We start from the raw sequence: 21618 nt of genomic DNA, 5'->3' as shown, positions 1-21618 counted from the left end.
AACTGTTAACATAACATTCTATAACTTTTTTAATGATTTATTAATGAAAGTAATTAAAGTGTTACCTAAAAAAATTATTTTTGTGTCTCACCACAGCAGTCATTAGCAGCAGTTTGTTTCCCTATACTCATTGAAGTTTTTTAATCTCTCTCTCTCTCTCTCTCTCTCTCTCTCTCTCTCTCTCTCTCTCTCTCTCTCTCTCTCTCTCTCTCTCTCTCTCTCTCTCAGAACTACACCCAGTACATCCCTCTGTCCATCTATGACCTACAGACATGGATGGGAAGTCCCTCCATCTTTGTGTATGACTGCTCTAATGCTGGGATCATTGTCAAGTCATTCAAACAGTTTGCATTGCAGAGGGAGCAGGAGCTGGAGGTGTGTGATTTTTACACAGACACAGACACACACACACACACAGACACAGACAGACACACACAGAAAATGTTACTCTACATTAAATGAAGCTTCACTACACTGAATCTTCCAGCTTGGGAAATGTTTAACATCTAAGTTATTTTTTATGATGAACCAACTTCATTGCATTCTCATTGATCAATAAAACTGTTAGGCTGGCATATATGTGCCAGGTATGTTCCAAACCAATTTGGCAAAAAATAAATAAATATTGAAACCATAACTATGTAAAACTATATAACTATAACAAAACTAGATTTTGAGAGTGTGTGCATCTTTCCATCAAGTACATTTCTCACGTCAGCCCAAGCATTGGTACGTGATGTCACCATCCGGAGCTGTGGTGGTGGTAATGCACCAAAAAGCTGGTTGTAGGGCTCTGTTTTCCCACATTCTGTTTTAATTTTTTCAAATTATTTTTTTTTCCAAATAAATTTTTCTGTATTATATTTTTTCCCATTTTATTTTTTTTATGATACATTTTAAATAAATGACATGTTTATGTCACTATGATATATGATTTTTTCCCCTCAAAATTCATTGTATTTTTTTAAAAAACCAAATTCCTTTTTTGTTTTGTTTTGTTTTCTTGATTCCATTTTAACGGTTTAATTACATTTTAATAACCAATGATTTAAAATGTAATGATTTAAAGGATAATTCCGGTATTTAACACCTTGAGTCTATATTGTAGTTTGTTTTGGATGAACAAGAGTGGTGGACAACATTTTTTTGACAATGGTTCCTCTCTCGAGTTTTTGACTATAATAGAATTGGCCATGGACCCATTTAACATTGGAGTCAATGGGCATGTCCGAAAATGTCATTAAAACAGCCAATAATGTTCGTTTACAAAACTGTCAAACTCACCGAGTGGTTTCTGTTGATCCTTCAACAGAATTCAATGGGATTTTACAAAATGACGAATAAAACACGACAGAAACTGTATTTCGCAACACTTTTTGTTTCTGGAACATCAACTAACATCACTAATCACTCGGTGAGTTGCACAGTTTTGAAAACTAATGTTAAAGGTTGTTTTAATGACATTTTCGGACATGCCCATTGACTCCAATGTTAAATGGGTCCATGGCCAATTCTATTATAGTCAAAAACTCGAGAGAGGAACCATTGTCAAAAAAATGTTGTCCACCACTCTTGTTCATCCAAAACAAACTACAATATAGACTCAAGGTGTTAAATACCGGAATTATCCTTTAAGCAAAACTTTATTCAAATGTTAAACCAAACTTTTATTTTGACGGGTTGCCATGACCTTTGTATCTTTGTCATATCTTTGTGTTTTTATGATATGACAATAGTTTTTCTCAAATTAAGTGGTAAAGAGTAGATTGTGTGGACGCTACCACACTACTTGATCAACAAAAGAGCTTCGCTACTGAAAAGCTATTTGATTCACAAAACAGCGATGCTACCACCACGCTACTGAGAAATGTAGTTGAACTAGTAACGTCACTACTTGTAGCGACGCTACTGCCCAACACTGCAATTCAATGTGTCATTTATATCTGGAAAATTAAAATGCTTTATCATGCATAACGTATAGTGGTCATACAATTTTTGTAATATAGTTCTAACTGGATTGCTCATTGCGTTCTAAACTGCCATCAGGCAGTGAAGCAACCGGAAGTGTTCGAGCGGCCATCTTACTATTCCCCACAGAGTGCATTATTGACTTACAGCCAAAACATTGACCTAAAATCACCCAATTTGCAGCATCTTAGTATCACAGGATAAGTTTTACGATATATGTACCGTATTTTCCGGGCTATAAATCGCACTGGACTATAAGTCGCATTTATTTCACAAAAAATCCAAGACCAAGAACAGACATTTAATCTGGAAAGGCAAGTTATTAAACTACACAATAGCACACAGAACAACAGGCTGAATATGTGTCCGGTATGTTAACGTAACACATTAACAGTTATTCAGCTACACAATAGCATAAAGAAAATATACCTGGTAGGCTGAATAGGCTAAATTAACATTAGACAGCGAGTCCAACAAGCAAGTTACCGGTAAGCAAGTTCACCAGGCTCCCGCAATCTCATTCCACAACACTGAATCCATTGAACTCTTCCTCTGTGTCGCTTCTGAACAACTCCTATCTAGAGCGCCCTCTCGCAGCTGTAGACAGTAATGTTTTCTCTTGGTTCATCTCAGTCAGTATGAATTATTTTTGATATATAAGGCTTACCTGACTATAAGTCGCAGGACCAGTCAAACAATGAAAAAACGTGCGACTTGTAGTCCGGAAAATACGGTATGTAAATTAATTGTTACTTCAGATATTATCTGTATTGTTTATAGTCTTTTTAAAGAGAATAAGTCATATATTGAAATCGTTAATGTGATGTGTCTACTGCTTCCGGCATAGGTAACTGACCAAACAGAAAAAATATATTTATTTTGTACGTAATTATGAAGAAGTTTTGGGACGTCTGCCTTTTTAATGACATCCCATTCCTGATCCATACTGTTTAACATGGAGTTGGCCCACCCTTTGCTGCTATAACCTCTTAAACTTTTCTGGGAAGACTTTCCACTAGGTTTAGGAGTTTGTTTATGGGATTTTTTTAACATTCTTCTAGAAACGCATTTGTGAGGCCAGGCACTGATGTTGGACGAGAAGGCCTGGCTCGCAGTATCCGCTCTAATTAATCCCAAAGGTGTTCTATCAGGTTGTGGTCAGGACTCTGTGCATGCCAGTCCAGTTCCTCATCCACCAAACTTTACACTTTGCACAATACAGTCAGGCAAGTACCGCTCTCCTGGCTACCGCCAGTCCTATAGAGTTCAGTGGTTCAGTGCTTTACACAACTGCATCCGCCGTTTTGCATTGCACTTGGTGATGTAAGGCTTGGATGAAGCTGAAAACCCATTCCATGAAGCTCTCTATGCACTGTTCTTGAGCTAATCTGAAGGCCACATGAGGTCTGTAGCTATGGACTTGTTGTCAACTTTTTCTTCTAAAGTGTAGGAAACTCAGAAGCGAAGACCAGGAGACTCGGGTGTATCTTCAGCAGGATTCTTTATTGAGAAGCTTGTTGGTAGCTGCAGTCATCAAGACTCACAGCGCTGTAGTCATCGAAATTTCTACTAAGGGAACTTTTACATTGTAGTTTATACTTTTCAAAGAGGGGAGTGATTACATAGAGGAGACTCTGAACAAAGTATGCAAATGAAGTAGGCGTTAGCTTGTTACCAAACTTTCCGCGGCTCTAATCTCATCAGCATAACAGCTATTCAGAGCATTGATGCGAATCCAATCAGCCTGACTTGATTGCTCAAACCTTAACATTATCTTAACATTATCTTGAGCTTAATGTTCAGGAAGTGCATAAAGACAAAAGCTAATGTCAGACAGCTGAATTGCTTGACTTAATCTTCTTTGATCTTTAATCTCTTCATCTATGCCTGAAAATGCTACCTTCTGTCTACTAAAATGTCTAAGTTTATATTGAAACCTAAATTAAACCTTTGGGATTACATAGAGGAGGAGACTCTAAACAAAGCATGCAAATGAAGTAGGCATTAGCTTGTTACCAAATTTTCTGCGGCTCTAATCTCATCAGCATAACAGTTATTCAGAGCATTGATGCTAATCCAATCAGCCTGACTTGATTGCTCAAACCTTAACATTATCATAGAGACAACGGCACCGCTGTATCTTGAGCTTAATGGTCAGGAAGTGCATAAAGACAAAAGCTAATGTCAGACACCTGAATTGCTTGACTTAATCTTCTTTGAATCTCTTCATCTATGTCTCAAATGCTACCTTCTGTCTACTACAATTTCTAAGTTTATATTGGAACCTAAATTAAACCTTAAATGTGTAACACAACAGTAAGGGGGGACTGAAAAAAACAAACTGTTGACTGTAGAACATTTACTAGTGAAGACATTTCACGAATGGACTGACTGGAAAGGTGACAACCTATCACAGTACCACACTTGAATTTACTGAGCTCCCTAGAGCGACCCATTCTTTCACAAATATTTGTAGGAGTAAAGGAGTCTACATGCCTAGGTACTTGATTTTATACAACTGTGGCCATGAAAGTGATTGGAACACCTGAATTCAATGATTTGAAGGGGTGTCCCAATTCTTTTGGCAATATAGTATATATCTGTGTTTAGTTGCTGTGTTTAGTTGCAATTCGAAAATTGATTTGAATAACCTATACAATAAATATTAATACAAACCACTGTTACTTTATTGCACTATATTGTATCAAACATTAATAAAAGCCTATTAAACATCATACACATTTAAAAATATTGCTGATTACTTACAAAGCACTAAATGGTTTAGCTCCGCAGTACTTGAGCGAGCTCTTAAGTCTTATAGTCTTTCACATATATTGCAATCTCAAAATTTCGGCCAGTTGAGTCAAGTCACCTTTATTTATATAGCACTTTTTACAATACAGATTGTATCAAAGCAGCTTCACCTAGAGATGCACCACATTTTTTCTAACCACTTTACATCACACACAAATATATTTTTATTTTTTTATAAAACACCATATACTTTAACCCAAACTAAATAATAAAAACAAGTTTAAATGAGTACATTTTCTATAAATATTTTTGAGTCTTCATTTTATTTTCTGACATAGCCTTTCTCCAGTTCTTGTTAAAACACTCTAGACATGCAAATTCTGTGTATTTTGGGCACTTTTTGTGTGAAATCATATTTATTTTGTCCATCAAAAGTGTGCTTTCACTTTAATTGAGCGTGAGCAGTGCAGCAAAAATAGACTCGGCGCCGAAACCAACGCTTCACTGCTGCTCACGCGACGCTAATTAATGCTTGACACTCACGCGCTGCTCATTGATTAACGGTGCGTGTACACTGGCACGGAGCGAGCGGAGCCTATGGAAGTCGAGCTTCACGCTCGCGCAGTGCATTTTGAGATTGACAGCGGACCAGAGAAAGCGTGAGTTTATGCTGGATTTAGTGCTTAAATCATTTTGTTTACAAATTAGATGCTTGCAATTGTTATATATAACAATATATGTCCTCTGCCGCGGTATACTAACCAATTATATACCCACCTGGAAAGTCTTTATTGAATTCAGCAAAAGGGCTATACTAGCTCAGCAAAACTGAAAAGCCACACGGCATAAGAACAAATGCGTCTTCAGCATGTTATCACTGTAACCAGAGTAAAGAATGTTTCCTAGCAATGGCAAGTGCGCTAAAATCAAACGAGAAAAGATGAGAAACTCTCTCTCTCTCTCTCTCTCTCTCTCTCTCTCTCTCTCTCTCTCTCTCTCTCTCTCTCTCTCTCTCTCTCTCTCTCTCTCTCTCTCTCTCTCTCTCTCTCTCTCTCTCTCTCTCTCTCTCTCTCTCTCTCTCTCTCTCTCTCTCTCTCTGAAAGTACACACACACACCTCCCTCTTTTTCTCTTATATTGAATCACATCTTGTTTAAAAATAAATAAATAAAATAGAGTTTCAGGATGCTTATACATAATTCCTGTGTCCAAATATGGATGCTTCCCTGCTATACATTATGAGTAAAATGTCCAAATACTCAGTAATACAGTAAGCAAATAAAGCCCAGATGACATACAGTACTTCTGCTCCATCTGACTAGTGGACACTTCAATATTCCATAATGCAACAACTGAGGACCCATCAGATTTGGAAAGGATATTCAGAATAAAAAATAAAAAAAAAAGTATACATTTGAAAATTTTGTTGAACATTTTTTGTTCATTTTGGTAGATCAAAAGTGACCGTCTTGTTTGGGTGTTCTGAACTTCATTCGCTTAATTTATAGGGCTGTAACGATTAATCGTGATTAATCGCGATTAATCGAAATCCAAAATAAAAGTTTGTGTTTACATAATATATGTGTGTGTATTGTGTATAATTATTTTTTATATATAAATACACACACATGCATGTATACATTTGAGAAATATTTGATTTTATATACTGCATATATATTTTTATATGATTTATATTATATATACATATAACTATTTTATATATAAATAACACATTTTTATTAAATATATATACATGCATGTGTGTGTATTTATATATGCAAAATAATTATACACAAAATGCACACATATATTATGTAAACACAAACTTTTATTTTGGATTTCGATTAATCGCGATTAATCGTTACAGCCCTATTAATTTACTTAATTCAAGAGAGAGAGGGAGGAAGTGAGAGAGTGATAAAGAGAGCCAAAGGGAGCGAGTGTGTTCCATAATGACATACCGGTAAATGCCGAAGGATCCCCACACAGGGAGTCCCCCACACAGCTTTGTCTATCACAATGTCTGGCAAACAAGTAATCTACCTTATATAACACACACACACACACACACACACACACACACACACACACACACACACACACACACACACACACACACACACACACACACACACACACACACACACACACACACACACACTCTCTCTTTTAAGGGCATACACCTTCCTGTTAAATAAAACATCCTGTTTGAGAGAGAGGATGTTTTTTTTTATCAGTGTAGCTTTGTGTTGAAGATGACTTAATCTAGCTACTTAACCCTCTGGAGTCTAAGGTGTTTTTGGGGTCCTTGAGATGTTTTGACATGACCTGATATTTGTATTTTTTATAAACATATTAATGGCAAAGGTGTAATTACACTCTATTTAGCACGAACATGACTATCATAATATGTGAGCAACATGTATGTACATGTTTGCATTTTTGAGAGAATATTATTTATGCGTGGTTATTCAAAAAACTCAAACTTAAATGTTCTGATATAAGACCACAAACGACCAACTTCACATATTCCCACAATACTTTTGACTAATGGATCTTGTCGGCTAGAGTATTTACTTCAAAATGATCTGAAAATCATCCGGGCTAATCGTTCACATTAAACAATAGATTGATTTAAATTTTGTAAGACACTTTTTGTTTGGAAAGGCAATATGCAGGGGGGCGTGAATGATCCAACAAGGTCATGAATAATGTCCTCATTCACACCTGAGAGACAAAGAAGACCTGCTAATGCTGCATACTAATGAGCCTAGGTGTCACTGAGCCACACAGAATGCAAAGAATGCAAAGACAACACACACACATATATACATACATACATACACACACACACACACACACACACACACACACACACACACACATACATATATATATATATATATATATACATACATACATACATACACACACACACACACACACACATATATATATATATATATATATATATATATATATATATATATATTACTACAGAATTGGTTCAGAGTTGGAAACATCTTGAAAAAAAACTGTATTTTTCCACAAACTGTGTAGGCCTATGCTTGCAAATTGTATAATATCCAAGGTAAACATTTCTAGTAATTGTGCAGTTAATTCTCATTCGTATTTTCAGAAAGTTTTGGATTATGTAGGCTATCCTCTCCCCAAATTTGTCACTAATAAAACACAAAAATAATTGAAAGAGAAGGCTTATATTGACCTTTTAAGATTTTGTTTGCACCTTGGAAATTAGGTTTTGATGTGGCAGTACAAACTTTATAATCTATCCAAAACAAAATGTTGTCTTTCATATTTCGTCTGTAACATCGTCTTTTATAATATAGCCTATATTAGGGCATAAATGTTAATTTGCAGTTTAAAATGTTGCTTATACAAAGACATTTTATTTCAACGTATTCAGTCGATTTTTACTCATCTCAGTAGGCAATATAGATATTTCATTCACACACACAGACACGCGCGAGCTGTAACGTTAGTAAACAAACGCATGCACATGTGCCGTTCATTCATTCAAACACAGAAACGCGATTCACATTTAAACAGTCTTTTGCGGATTACAGACACCAGTTCATATCGCGATTAGAACAAAGCACTTACTGATGATCTGCAGCTGGATCCGTTGTTCGGCTACTCCAGCACGTTTGAGGTAAAATTTCCAGGATAATCACGATATTATTAGCAGAGCTTTTCCTCACAGCGAGTGTTTTCCAGCTGTTGTGGGCGTTGACTGGTTTGCATGTGTTGCTTCAGATAATCTGCGTTTGAATAGCGCGCGCTCTCGATGGGCGTGTCACATTAGCAGAGTAATGAGGTGCCAGAACGATAATGAGACCGGCTGATCTCTCGCTCTTTTTATATAGATTACATAAACAGAGAATATTTGTTTTAGTTTTGAATTAGATAATTTAAAACTACACACTTAAATGATTATAGAGATATATAGCTCATGTCTGAGTGAATAGTATTCGCTGAGATTTGTATAAATTTAGAGACGTGCTTCAGAAAAAAAGTTCACGGAGACGGAGAGGCATAAAGCACTCCCTGTTTACTTTCTTTATTTTACAAAAGCACAATGTTTTATTTCAATTGTAAGTGGACACATAAAAAAGTAGACATTTAACAGCTTATTTTTTCATATTTCTTAAGTCTGTATGACCAAAACTGACGGAGTATTTTAGGTCTATTTTGCTGCTATGTAAAAAAAAACGAGCAAAACGCGCCCCCGCGTTTGCCGACCTCAGGGGGTTAATTATTATAATGAATTATAATTAATCTATGTGTAGCAACTCCTGCATAGACACATGGCCAATCAGTCAAATGTCAAATATCAAGTCCTACTGGCCCTTTCCTTTGTTGCACATTAATCACATTTATTTTCACTTCTGCACAGCCACATCAAAAGCTCCTCGTTAGTTTGAGATGGATTTGTCGCACTCTTTACAGCAAATTGATAGTTAAAATAGATTTGTGCAAAGAACACATAGGTTGTTGAACCATTTTGATGCATTCTTGAGTTGCTTTGCAAAATCAATGGGCAGTGTTGTTGTTGCAGACTAAAACTATATAAAAAAGTTAATAGTTCTTAACTATTCTCTGTTTTCTAGATTTAACTAAATAACAATTGAACTAAAACTCAGGGAAGGATTAATAAAAAATACTTCTGTTTCAACCAAAAAATCTTTTTTTTTTTTCTTCTCCGCATGTCATATGCAGAGCACCGTTAATTGGCCTACATATTTTCATTATAGACCTACATAAAGTCTGGGAACATTTCAGGTTTGCATATAGAGTTCAGTCTTTGCATTCCCTATGTTATTTGATGTAAAAGGAGGAATACAAAATCAGCTTGAAGCCAACATATGTAATTTGTTATTTCATACTGAATGAGTTTTGGCGATCAAATTAAATACAACAACAACAACACAGAGTTTTGCCATTTTACGGATCGGCCAAATTCAGCACAGGCTAGAGATTCTGTGTACTATTAGTGCATGACACCACTGATTATTATTGCAAATGCCCTTCTCTCTCGCAGGGTATAGCTGGAACTTCTGGCCATTTCACGGAAAGTTAATTTGCAGTCAAGTGGTAGAAAGTTGGTCAACAGTGTCAATGTTAAACAGGTTCAAATCCCGAACAAATTATTATTTTTTTTTATAAATAATGCAGAGATTTGTGTGTATTCTGCCGTTCTAATACACATACTGATTTATGTTACACGCGGTCACTTCATGCGTTTTCTTTGTTTGGATAGTTGTCCGATCGTGGAAAGACCAAGTGTTAAATGCCCTCCAAAACACTTTGGAGACAGATTTAAATCCGATCAATCAAACCACTTCAGGAGGTGGTCTGAGATGCGGTCCAGATGAAATTGGACCAGTGCATCTGGTTGTTGAGACCACATATGTAAATTTAACTCCTCCCAAAATGTTATAGGGTTATAACCAGATATGACAGCGCTACTGCAACTGAGTATCTCTTTAGTAAGCCAATGTGCAAACTAACACAAATGAAACTGCAAGTCGCAGACACTCAAAACACAATCATCTTCATTAAAAGTAGAGAAACTAAAGGAGTTATCGTTCTAAGTGTGAACAGCCCCTTAAGCTACGCACATAGCCATGTGAACCGGACAGGGAAGGTAGGGAGGCCTTCTCAGGGGAGAGACTAGTTGACACTTTACGACTGCGTGTGTCGTCGTGTCCAGGCTCAGTTCCTTAATCAGATCCGGATACGGCCTGGATCTGGCGGATTGCGGTAGACAGAGAGACTAATATTAGCGTAGACGCCACCCTTCTTATGATGTACAAAGTACATCAGGATTTATGGGAAGTGTTCCCAGTTCCGGCTGATCTATGCAGCCTAACATTGAGTTATATAAGTCTATAATGTGTTATGTGTATGCTAGGCCAAAGAGATGTGTTTTTAGTCTAGATTTGAACTGACAGAGTATGTCTGCTTCCCGGATAATGTTAGGAAGATTGTTCCAAAGTTTTGGTGCTAAATAGGAAAAGGATCCGCCAGCAGTCGATTTTGATATTCTAGGTATTTTCAACTGGCTGGAATTTTGAGATCGCAATAGGCGTGAAGGACTATAATGCACATACAGTGGGGAGAACAAGTATTTGTTACACTGCCGATTTACCTACTTACAAAGCATGTAGAGGTCTGTAATTTTTATCATAGGTACACTTCAACTGTGAGAGACGGAAAACAAAAATCCAGAAAATCACATTGTACGATTTCTAAATAATTAATTTTAATTTTATTGCATGACATAAGTATTTGATCACCTACCAACCAGTACGTATTCTGGCTCTCACAGACCTGTTAGTTTTTCTTTAAGAAGCTCTCCTGTTCTCCACTCAGTACCTGTATTAACGGCACCTGTTTGAACTCGTTACCTGTATAAAAGACACCTGTCCACACACTCAATCAAACACTCCAACCTCTCCACAATGCTGTGCAACACCGTGTCCTAACTACACGCGACGCCGCGACACGCGATAAAAAAGTATCGTTTCCATGTTAATCAGTGTTTTTGTCCTAACCAGTCGCGCCGCGACAATTCTATTTTAGAAACGGTTTCTATTTTTCTGCGACGTCGCGCTGGAACAACAAACACAAAGTATGGCAATGATAATCTCAAGTACTGTTTTTTTGCTTTATTTAATGTTAAAAGCGTGTAATGTGACTGAATATTTAGTGCTGAAACACAATTCACCTCAGAGTAGTGTTGTCAAAAGTACCGACTTCGGTACCAAGTCGGTACTGAAATTTAAAAAATGTGACGCTTTGAGCGCTGTTGAGCGGAATCGTTAACACCTCGGAATGGCTGGCCATTGTCACGTGCTCATCAAATATGTCTGTGATTGGCTACAATGATCAGCGCTTCAAAAACATGTTGTAAATATACATCAATAACGCTCTTCAGCGAGCGATTACACAGATACACACGGGAGCGTTTGAAAGCAGGCGTCTATCAGCGGATCGATCCACTGGCGCTGATATACGCCTGCTTTTGCTTTCAAAACACTTTCAAACACTTCCGTGTGCTCTCAAACGCTCCCGTGCGTTGATCATTGTAGCCAATCACAGACATATCCGATGAGCTCCTGAACACAATGGCCAATCAAAGGTGTTTATGATTACGCTCAACAGCGCTCAAAGCGTCACATTTTTTTAATTTCAGTACCGACTTGGTACCGAAGTCGGTACTTTTGACAACACTACCTCAGAGCTTGAAATTAAACAAATGGAACGTTCAAACTGTGAAGAAACAAGTGTATTATTTGATAAAGGTTGTTTTAGTAACTCAGTAGCCTATGTATTTGAATGGTGTAATATTTGTGAATTTGATTATGTAGCTTCTTATCCATTTTCTTGCGAGTGTCGTCAAGATTACTCTCTGGAGCTGTGCACTTGCCGCGAGAGCCCGCCCACACACTGTTCTGGTTGGCTATGGGTTTTGATTGATTTTTACGCATCTCGTACGACTCGCAGTCGCGTCTAGTGTGGACAGACAAGTAATTTGTCGCTGTAATTTATCACATCGCGTCTGGTTAGGACACGGTGTAAGCTGTGTAAGGACATCAGGGATACATTTGTAGACCTGCACAAGGCTGGGATGGGCTACAGGACAATAGGCAAGCAGCTTGGTGAGAAGGCAACCACTGTTGGCGCAATTATTAGAAAATGGAAGAAGTTCAAGATGACGGTCAATCTCCCTCGGTCTGGGGCACCATGCAAGATCTCACCTTGTGGGGCATCAATGATCATGAGGAAGGTGAGGGATCAGCCCAGAACTACATGGCAGGACCTGGTCAATGACCTGAAGAGAGCTGGGACCACAGTCTGAAAGAAAACCATTAGTAACACACTACGCCGTCATGGATTACAATCCTGCAGCGCACTCAAGGTCCCCCTGCTCAAGCCAGCGCATTTCCAGGCCCATCTGAAGTTTGCCAATGACCATCTGGATGATCAAGAGGAGGAATGGGAGAAGGTCATGTGGTCTGATGAGACAAAAATAGAGCTTTTTGGTCTAAACTCCACTCGCCGTGTCTGGAGGAAGAAGGATGAGTACAACCCCAAGAACACCATCCCAACTGTGAAGCATGGTGTTTGAATGCTTTTCTGCAAAGGGGACAGGATGACTGCACCGTATTGAGGGGAGGATAGATGGGGCCATGTATTGTGAGATCTTGGCCAACAACCTCCTTCCCTCAGTAAGAGCATTGAAGATGGGTCGTGGCTGGGTCTTCCAGCATGACAACGACCCAAAACACATAGCCAAGGCAACTAAGGAGTGGCTCTGCCAAACCTGCAAAATCAGCAGTGTATCAAATACTACTTCTCCCCACTGTATCTCCTAAGGGTAGCATGTACAGAGTGAACGGCAATGGTCGTAGTACTGAGCCTCGTGAACTAACCCTTTAATTAATCGAGTAATAATAACGCATTCATTTAAGGATTAATACATAGGCATACACAATATAAGAACACGTGGTCACATAGGGAATTTGGATACATCTACATGTCTCAAGTGATTAGTAGATGAGTAGAAAATGGTACATTATCTAATAATTCTATCATAAGCCATGCATACAACAGTATATCATACCTATAAGACAATATATAATAATACATACACACAATGTCCTGGAAATATACATGCTCATTCATAGAAGGTTTCTTATTAACTAATGGATATAATTCCCTTTTTATGGGCATTGTGTCTTTGCTATGGCCTGTGCTTTTCAAAGTGAGTTTAGAGCAAAGCTCTGCATTCTTTCCTTGTCTTTCCTAACCTCTTATTAGATGGTAACCAGAGGCCTGTTCTGCCTTTTTGGCGTGTTCGATTTTAATAATATTTGTGTGTCTGCACATAATATAGGCAGCTTCTTTGATTCTAATTGTATCTCAGCGCGCCACTGGCTTTCATTTGCGTGTCGAATTAACACATTTAATTAACATGTAAACATGGGCAGAGTTATGCAAGAACGCGCTTCCTTTACACTGTGTGCACAAGATGTGCTGCTTGTGAAATTACAGTCTGAATAATTTTTTTAAAATAATTTGTATTATTTTGCATTATCTGATAGACATAATTGTCAGTGCTGCCGGTGTTGCCAGACATGATATTAACAAGGAATTAACAAGCAGCTCAAGTTACTACCAGAGGAATAATCGGACTGCTTTCATTTTTAATTTTTTTATATACATTTTTGCTAGTGATGCACCGAAATGAAAATTCTGGGCCGAAACCGATACCGAAAATTTAGGATGCACTTGGCCGAAAACCGAAACCGAAAATTTAGGATGTACTTGGCCGAAAACCGAAACTGAAGCCGAAAATGGCTTCTTTTAAAAACTTTAATATATATTTATTTATATTGCTTAATTTTTAATGGATCTGAAATGAAAAATCACAAACCAATAGAATAATCATCAAACTTTTATTACCACTAACAGTTACATAACAAAACCTAAAATATTTGATATATTATATATTTTTTTTATTACATGCGCTTCATGAGTCACACGCGCACAAGCTCTTGCTCTCTCTCTCCCTCTCTGCCGTGCACGCGCTACACGGTTTGGAGCACAGTCTCTGTCTCGCGGGCGCGCTCGCTCTAGATTCCGGAGATTTTAACTAATTCGCGGGCATCAGTGAGCCGCTATCAATATGCGGGAGACTCCCGGAACTTCCGGGAGACTTGGGATGTCTGTATTTCTATACTGAAATAATATCGGCATTATAATTATTGATTTTTCATTACGCAATTTTTTGGTGCCCTCTCAGCTCATGCGCGTGGTGGGAGCGGCGGCGCTGGTTGTCCTCATCTGAAACTTTAAAATACTTCCATACCGCTGACATGCTCAATCTTTGCAGACGCGTGCAAACAGCTCGACCGTGAGTGAAACCTGCTTGAGCACGGAGGGGAGGGGTGGGGTGGGTGACGAGTGACAGCTCGACCGTGAGTGAAACCCAAGGGCTTGCGCGCGGATGGGAGGGGCGCGGTTGACATTCATTTTCGGTTGACATTTTCGGCTGGCTTTTTTATTTCGGCCCGAAACCGATAATGCCATTTTCGGCCGAAATTTTCGGCGACCGAAATTTCGGTGCACCCCTAATTTTTGCATTATATTTATTATGATTAACTGCCCATTTTTATCTACAGTATAATGCTAACTAATCATTGCACTCAAACACATAGGATATGATTTAAGGTGTTCAAACCGTTTTTTTTTATTTATTTTTTTATAATCGTCTGTGGGCTAGAAATATTATTTTATTTAAAACAACTTCAATTTGATCTAATTATTGATGATTGCTTTGTAAGTAAGTGCATGATCAAAATGCCAACATTATTGTTCAATAAGTTTCCCCTAAACCTGTAATCCTCCCAAAATAGACTTTAGTCGTCATTACTATTTCAAGCTTTATCTAATTCTGATGCTCTTTAATGTAACATGTTGTTTGTATTGTACTCTTGCAGTTCTGCAATACAATAGCGATCAGACACTCTATTGCGCTCACACACACACGAAGGATCCCCACACAGGGAGTCCCCCACACGGCTTTGTCTATCACGATGTCTGGCAAACATGTAATCTACCTTATACACACACACACACACACACATTTGCGCTCTCCCCTTTAAATAAAAAAAAGTGCGTCGGAATATTATGGCACCTTTTTTTATGTTTCACAATACTCAATTAATGATTGTAAACTGAGGTTGGTGTTTTTGGAAGAAGTACTTTATCTGTTCTGAATTTTACGGAAATAAATAACATCAATCCCATGCTATGGGCACAGCCATTGATATAGGCTGCAGCAGATTTTTTTTTACGCTCCTATTCAAAGCTACCACTTATCGAACGTGGAAATGTAATAAAGGCCTATAGGCTCATTTGAGATCTGCCTCGCCTGAAATTTAGGCGAGAGTAGGCGGCTGCAGTGAGGAGAGTGGAAAAAAGTGCAGCTAAGACGGACAGTTCTCTCTTCTCATAGTGGATCAATAGGCTCGTTTGAGATGTGCCTCGTCTGAAATTTAGGCCAGAGTAGGCGGCTGCAGTGTGAGGAGGAGTGAAAAAAATAGCTCACTTCAATAAATGCTTTTCTTACTTAGTATTTTTGTCTTGTTTCCAGTCCACATATCTAAAAAAAACTTAAATCAAGATACATTTACTAGATGAGTAAAATTACATGTTTAATTACCCTGTTTTCTGGGGGAATTAATCAAAATTAAATGAGTTGATGCTTAAAAAAAGCTAAATTATTTACATTTATTAATTTAGCAGATGCTTTTATCCAAAGCAGTTAAACCAACAATAGGACAACAATATGCAAGTGCTATGACCCTTCCCAGTTTAATCTAACACATTATTATTTATTTCCCCAGAAAACAACACTTAATATCTTATGTCATTTTACCACTTTAAATACATCTTGTTTTAAGACATTTTTTTATATTTGGACTGGAAACAAGACAAAAATACTAAGTAAGAAAAGCATGTTTTGCAGTGTGCCAAGACGGACAGTTCTCTCTTCTCGTAGTGGATCAGACACCTACCAGATCAAAGGCGGATATCACAGGATTTACACTCATGCACTGTAATCAATAAACTGCTAATAAACTGGATGTAATTTAGGTTATGTTGCTTTTATAATAAATATCATGAACAAGACACGCTAAGTACTTATTTATTTAATTTAATCCAAAAGATGCTTTTTCCCAAAATGTTTTGTTTAATATAGACATATTTTAGTAAAAAAATATATATATTAATTTAAATAAATCAAATGTAGCAGTAGAAACAAAATAGTGTAGCTATTGGTCAAAAATGCAATAGTAATCAAACCGTTACCTACCATTGTAAACAAGTAAAACAAAATGGAATTCTTATTTATTTGTTATTAAAAAAAACAATCGTGCATTCAAATCTAAAACAGAATGTAATCAAACTTAAATTAAAATAAATACAATGTAGCCTATGGTAGATTTCTTGCGTACCTGGAACCTAATTACCTTGGCCGACACCCAAGTGTCTACAGTCGACACTTAATAATCTTTATACTCTAGACAACTGGCTTCGAGTTCCTTACCCTAACTAACTTGCTGTGCAGCAATAATAACCGACAGACTTCAGACAATGCCTTTGAATATGCTTTAATCACGGCCAGAGGATCTCGAGCAATCCTCAGAGAATCCCACCAGCAAAAGGAATACAACAGTTTTTATAGAATAGGGGTATGGCAAAAATGACATGACACATTACATAATTTCCCCACAATTAATTGATTCTTCATATGCAAAACCTTCTTTTACTAGGTAGAAGCAAATTCTGTTTTCTTGATTACTTCATAATCACAAGGTTTCAAACCTAGACATCTGTCTTGTTTCATTTCCCATATTTTTTTTATTTTTACACACACTCAGTCACAAGTTTTCGACCAAATGGATGGAAACATTTTTTTAATTATGATTAATTAAAAAAATCCATCACAAGCCGCAGAAACAAAACAGTGTATTGGTTGAACATACAATAGTAATCAAACATGTAAAAAATATATTAAATGCAAAGTCCTGCAAATAGGAATTCTAAATAAAACATAGCAGCTGATCTTGAGAATAAACTAATAAAAAGTTGGTCAAACAACAACTTGGTCACACATACACATAATAACCAAACATTGTAAACATGTAGTGCAGTGTCACACCACTCATGACATGTGAATGCTCACTTAATCAGCAATGGCAAATTCTTTCTCATGAAGACAAGCATTTCTGCTCTCTCTCTGCTGTAAGTCTATTTCTCTTTTCATCCACAATTTTGGAAACTGTGCTGGACACTCTCTCGCTTTCTACACTAGTGCAGGGGGCACAGAGGTATTTTGTGGCAGTGGCAGCAAGACAAGGTAATCTGTATTTGTTGACTCCCCAGTACTGGTATGGCTTGTCTGAGGCAGTGATGGTTTTCTCTGTAAGATATCTATTCAGTTGGACTGCAGGCCTCGAGCTGCTTTCTGCACCGGGATCTTGCGTGCTGCTGCTTCTTCCAGCCGAGGGACCCTTTCTTGTGGCTCTGCAGCCTCTGATGCTCCAGAGATATATATATATATATATATATATATATATATATATATATATATATGTATGTGTCAATTTGTATAAACCATATAAAGAATGTAGGCCTATATAATTTGTTCTACATGTTTAAAAAAATTACAGCAATTACAGTAGTAGCATTACTGTGGAGAGTAAAACAATCTATAATATAGACCTAATGTAATTAGTTAGTTTACACAATCTTACCTGTCTTTTTTTCCAGCAGGGTGGCAAGTGCATATAGGGGTTAATCTTCCACAGTGTTGAAGCGTTTTTTGACAGCTTGAAGCAGGTTTATTTTCATTGTTTTGATGCCAGTATCTGCATCACCTTCTTTAGCTAGGATTCGTTTGAGGACAGTGACTGGAAATGACGTCGCGGTGGAGGCAGTCGATGAGCTTACTTTCTTTGTTAGCTCTTCAAATGGTGCTAGAACAATGCTTGTTTTTTCTAGCAAAGCCCACTGGTTAGCGGTCAGTGTACTGGACAGGTCATGTTCAGCAATGTAAGCACAGAGGACTCGCTTCTGTTCGAGAAGACTCTGTATCATCAAGTAGGTACTATTCCACCTTGTTTTGACGTCTTGTTGCAGGCACTTAGGTTGCATTTGCATCTGGAGCTGGATATCTTGCAACCGTGAATACGCAAGTGGAGAATGTTTAAATGTCCCACAATTTGTCTACCGATTGCAATGGCATCGCCCACACTCCGTTGTGACAGTAGTCCCTCATTGACTACTAGCTGCAATGTGTGAGCAAAGCAGCCTAAGGTCTGCACCCCCATGTTGTCCATGAGCTTTTTCATGTTACTTGCATTGTCCCTGAGTATGACATGCACTTTATTCAAAGGAATGTGCCACTGGTCAAGTATCTCCTTAATTGCAGACGAAATGGTATCGATGGTGTGTGAACCATGGAAGTTTTTAGCTTGAAGCATTGCACCGTGCGGTGTACAGCTCGTGTCTAACCTGTTAAACTTAAACCGACATTGGACACACAGCAGAGCTCCATATATCTGTAGTGAAGCTCATTGCCTTTATATCTTTAATCTCTTTTGAAATGTATTCGCACACTTTTTTGTACAGTTCTGGCAGTGCGGTCTCGGAAAAATACTTGTGTGATGGAAGAGAGTACCTTGGCTCTAAGTATTCCAGTAGGCGACGGATGCCCTCATCTTCAACAACTGACATTGGTTGAGCATATAAAACAATGAATTCTAAAACTTTCTGTGTTATTGCCAATGCTTTCAAGCTTTCCGTCGGAAACTTTTCGCATTGTTGAAGTGCATCTGCCAAAGTTAGTTGCTGGGCTGTATTTTCTCCTGCTCCTTTGGTTTTTGAGCTGCAGGAATTTGGCGTGCTCATTAGAATGGTGCTTTTGGATGTGCTTGATTAAATTGGTAGTATTGTACTTTGCAGTACTACCACCACCCCTTAAAACATTTACTTTGCAGACATTGCAAACAGCCGACGAACTAGATGGCGTGGCAAGCATGAAATGTCTCCAGACAGCTGACTCTTTGGCTCGCTCCATGTTGCTTAAGGGTTAACTCTTCCAGCATGCGACACAAGTGCTGCTGACGAATGACCTAGGATGTGCTGCGACGGAGCAAAACAAAACTGGATCGGCCCGTGGATCTGTTCATTTTTACGATCCCTGATCCAGCTATTTTGTCAACATCGGGGCCGATATCTGATCTTAAAGGTAACCTATAAGTCTCTAAAATAAGTATCTGATGTCCCGAGAGTGTGTATGTGAAGTTTTAGCTCAAAATACCCCACAGATCATTTTTTACAGCATGTTTAAATTGTCATTTTTTGGGGGTTGAGAAAATACGGACGATTTTAGTGTGTCTCCTTTAAAAGTTAATGATATGCGGTTCCACGCACAGGGGGCGGAGCCTAACCAGCTCGCACTCAGATCCAGGACAATCTCATCTCACAGAAAGATGACAATATCAAAACAGGAACAGTTAAACTCACAGTAACGGTGTTCCAGTCGGACAATAATGCCCACAGAGCTAGCGAATATATGCTGAATAGACATAGAACAGGTATGTTTATTTTAATTACGTTTATAAGGTATATGCCATCTGCTCCACTATTAATACAACCCTGCTGTAGTAGACCCTGTTCAATTAAGTTTATTGTACATCACACAAAAGATGAAGCATTAGTTTTACTGCAGAAAATCACTGTAAGAATGAACACAGTATAAGAAGTGCGCATTAAGTCTTATCCATAAACTGATCAATCCTTGAGTAACAAATAGAGTAAATGAAGACTGCTATGTTTATTCTAACATCCAAAAACAAAACACCTCAATCGCTTTCGGAGACATTCTACAGTTGCTCCTGCGTCGAAACAATGGCGGACTGTGTCCAGCTCACTCAGCCTCAGGACGGGTCTGTGCTCAAACTGCAGTGTCAATCAACAGTTGTGGGCGGGGCTTGTGCAATTCTACGTCACATTGCATTGATCCTTATTTATTCTTATTCTATCTGAGAACAGCTCGTTCAGAGACAGTGCTTATGATTTATGGGGATAAAAAAAAAAAAAAAACACTGGTTGGATTTTTATCATTATAGGGTGGTTGTGTACACACACTGCCAACACACATTTATGATCAAACACCATGTAAAAGTGAATTTTGCATAATAGGTGCTCTTTAATATCGGACCGGTGCACCCCTATTTCAGAGCAAGGCAGCCCACACTCGGACACATTTCTAACTGGCATTGCCTTTCACGGTGATCAGTGGTGATCGGTTCAGCACAGATTTTACTCATAATAATCTCGGTTTATCCAGTCTTCAGGGGGAGAAAATCTGTTTTTGCTTTGTAATGCTGTGACCATCTCACATGTTTGGAGGGTCAAAGGATAAATCAGCTTGTTTTGAGTCTATGATATTAGATAATATGACATTCAGCTTATTTCTGGCTTGTTTTTATTTTGTCACTATCAGTTGGTTCAGATAGTGTAACCATTATTTGGTAACAAATGAATGGAATTTTTCCTCAGGGACACTACAATGCACGGTCTGATGCGATACTGTAGTAGATTGTTGCATAGTTATAATTTTCTCTCTAATATTATCATTCTTGTAAGTATAGTTCATAAAGTTCATAAAGTCATTATTGCTATGCTCTTTGGAAACTTCAGAACTAGAAGCTTTATTTATTGCTAATTTAGCCACTGTATCAAATAAATACCTAGGGTTGTGTTTGCTTTCTTCTAAGAGAGTCAAAAATATGCAGATCTAGCCGTTTTTAAAGTGCCCCTATTATGCTTTTTAAAAAAGTTTCCTAATGTTGTTTTGGAGCAGGACGTTTCTCAGTGATACGGTACTCCGTTTGAGGTACATTATGAGATGTTGCAAATGTAATTCCTCAGCATCAGCATTAACAAGTGCATGTCCATCAACCGATTATTTTACTTGTACTAATCTATTTACCGAGTATTTTTCTAATATATTGCGGTGAACACGTGGAAACTGTATCAATAACAGTCCATGTATGCAATACATTAGCCGAGCTCTAGCGTGAATGACTGATGTAACATAAACGTTGGTAAAACAAATCTTGCTCCATGCTTAATCTTTCCTCAAAGTAGTGAGAACGACAGACAATCTGCATTACTGGTAATAAACACAGAGTTATAGGTAATAGTGGCCCACAACTGATTAGAAGTATTATTTCAGTTAGACAGTAATAATGTGAGTTAGCCAGTTAGGAGACCAACACAATATAAAACT

At 37.9% G+C, this 21618-nt stretch overlaps 1 protein-coding gene across 5 annotated transcripts in view; it reads left to right on the top strand.

Moving 5' to 3' along the window:
- The window catches only part of rptor (regulatory associated protein of MTOR, complex 1), a 237387-nt gene that overhangs the window by 81840 nt on the left and 133929 nt on the right, over positions 1-21618 (top strand). For all 5 annotated transcript variants that reach the window (XM_079627480.1, XM_079627478.1, XM_079627479.1 and 2 more), the window contains exon 6: positions 229-375. In XM_079627480.1, coding sequence (XP_079483606.1) covers positions 229-375 — 147 coding nt within the window. The remainder of the gene's footprint in view (positions 1-228; positions 376-21618) is intronic.

This window comes from Phoxinus phoxinus (genome assembly GCF_949152265.1).
Source record: "Phoxinus phoxinus genome assembly, chromosome: 11".
NCBI classification, from domain to species: Eukaryota; Metazoa; Chordata; class Actinopteri; order Cypriniformes; family Leuciscidae; genus Phoxinus; species Phoxinus phoxinus.
The sequence above is the reverse complement of the archived record's forward strand: the minus strand, read 5'-3'. Positions and strand labels throughout refer to the sequence as shown.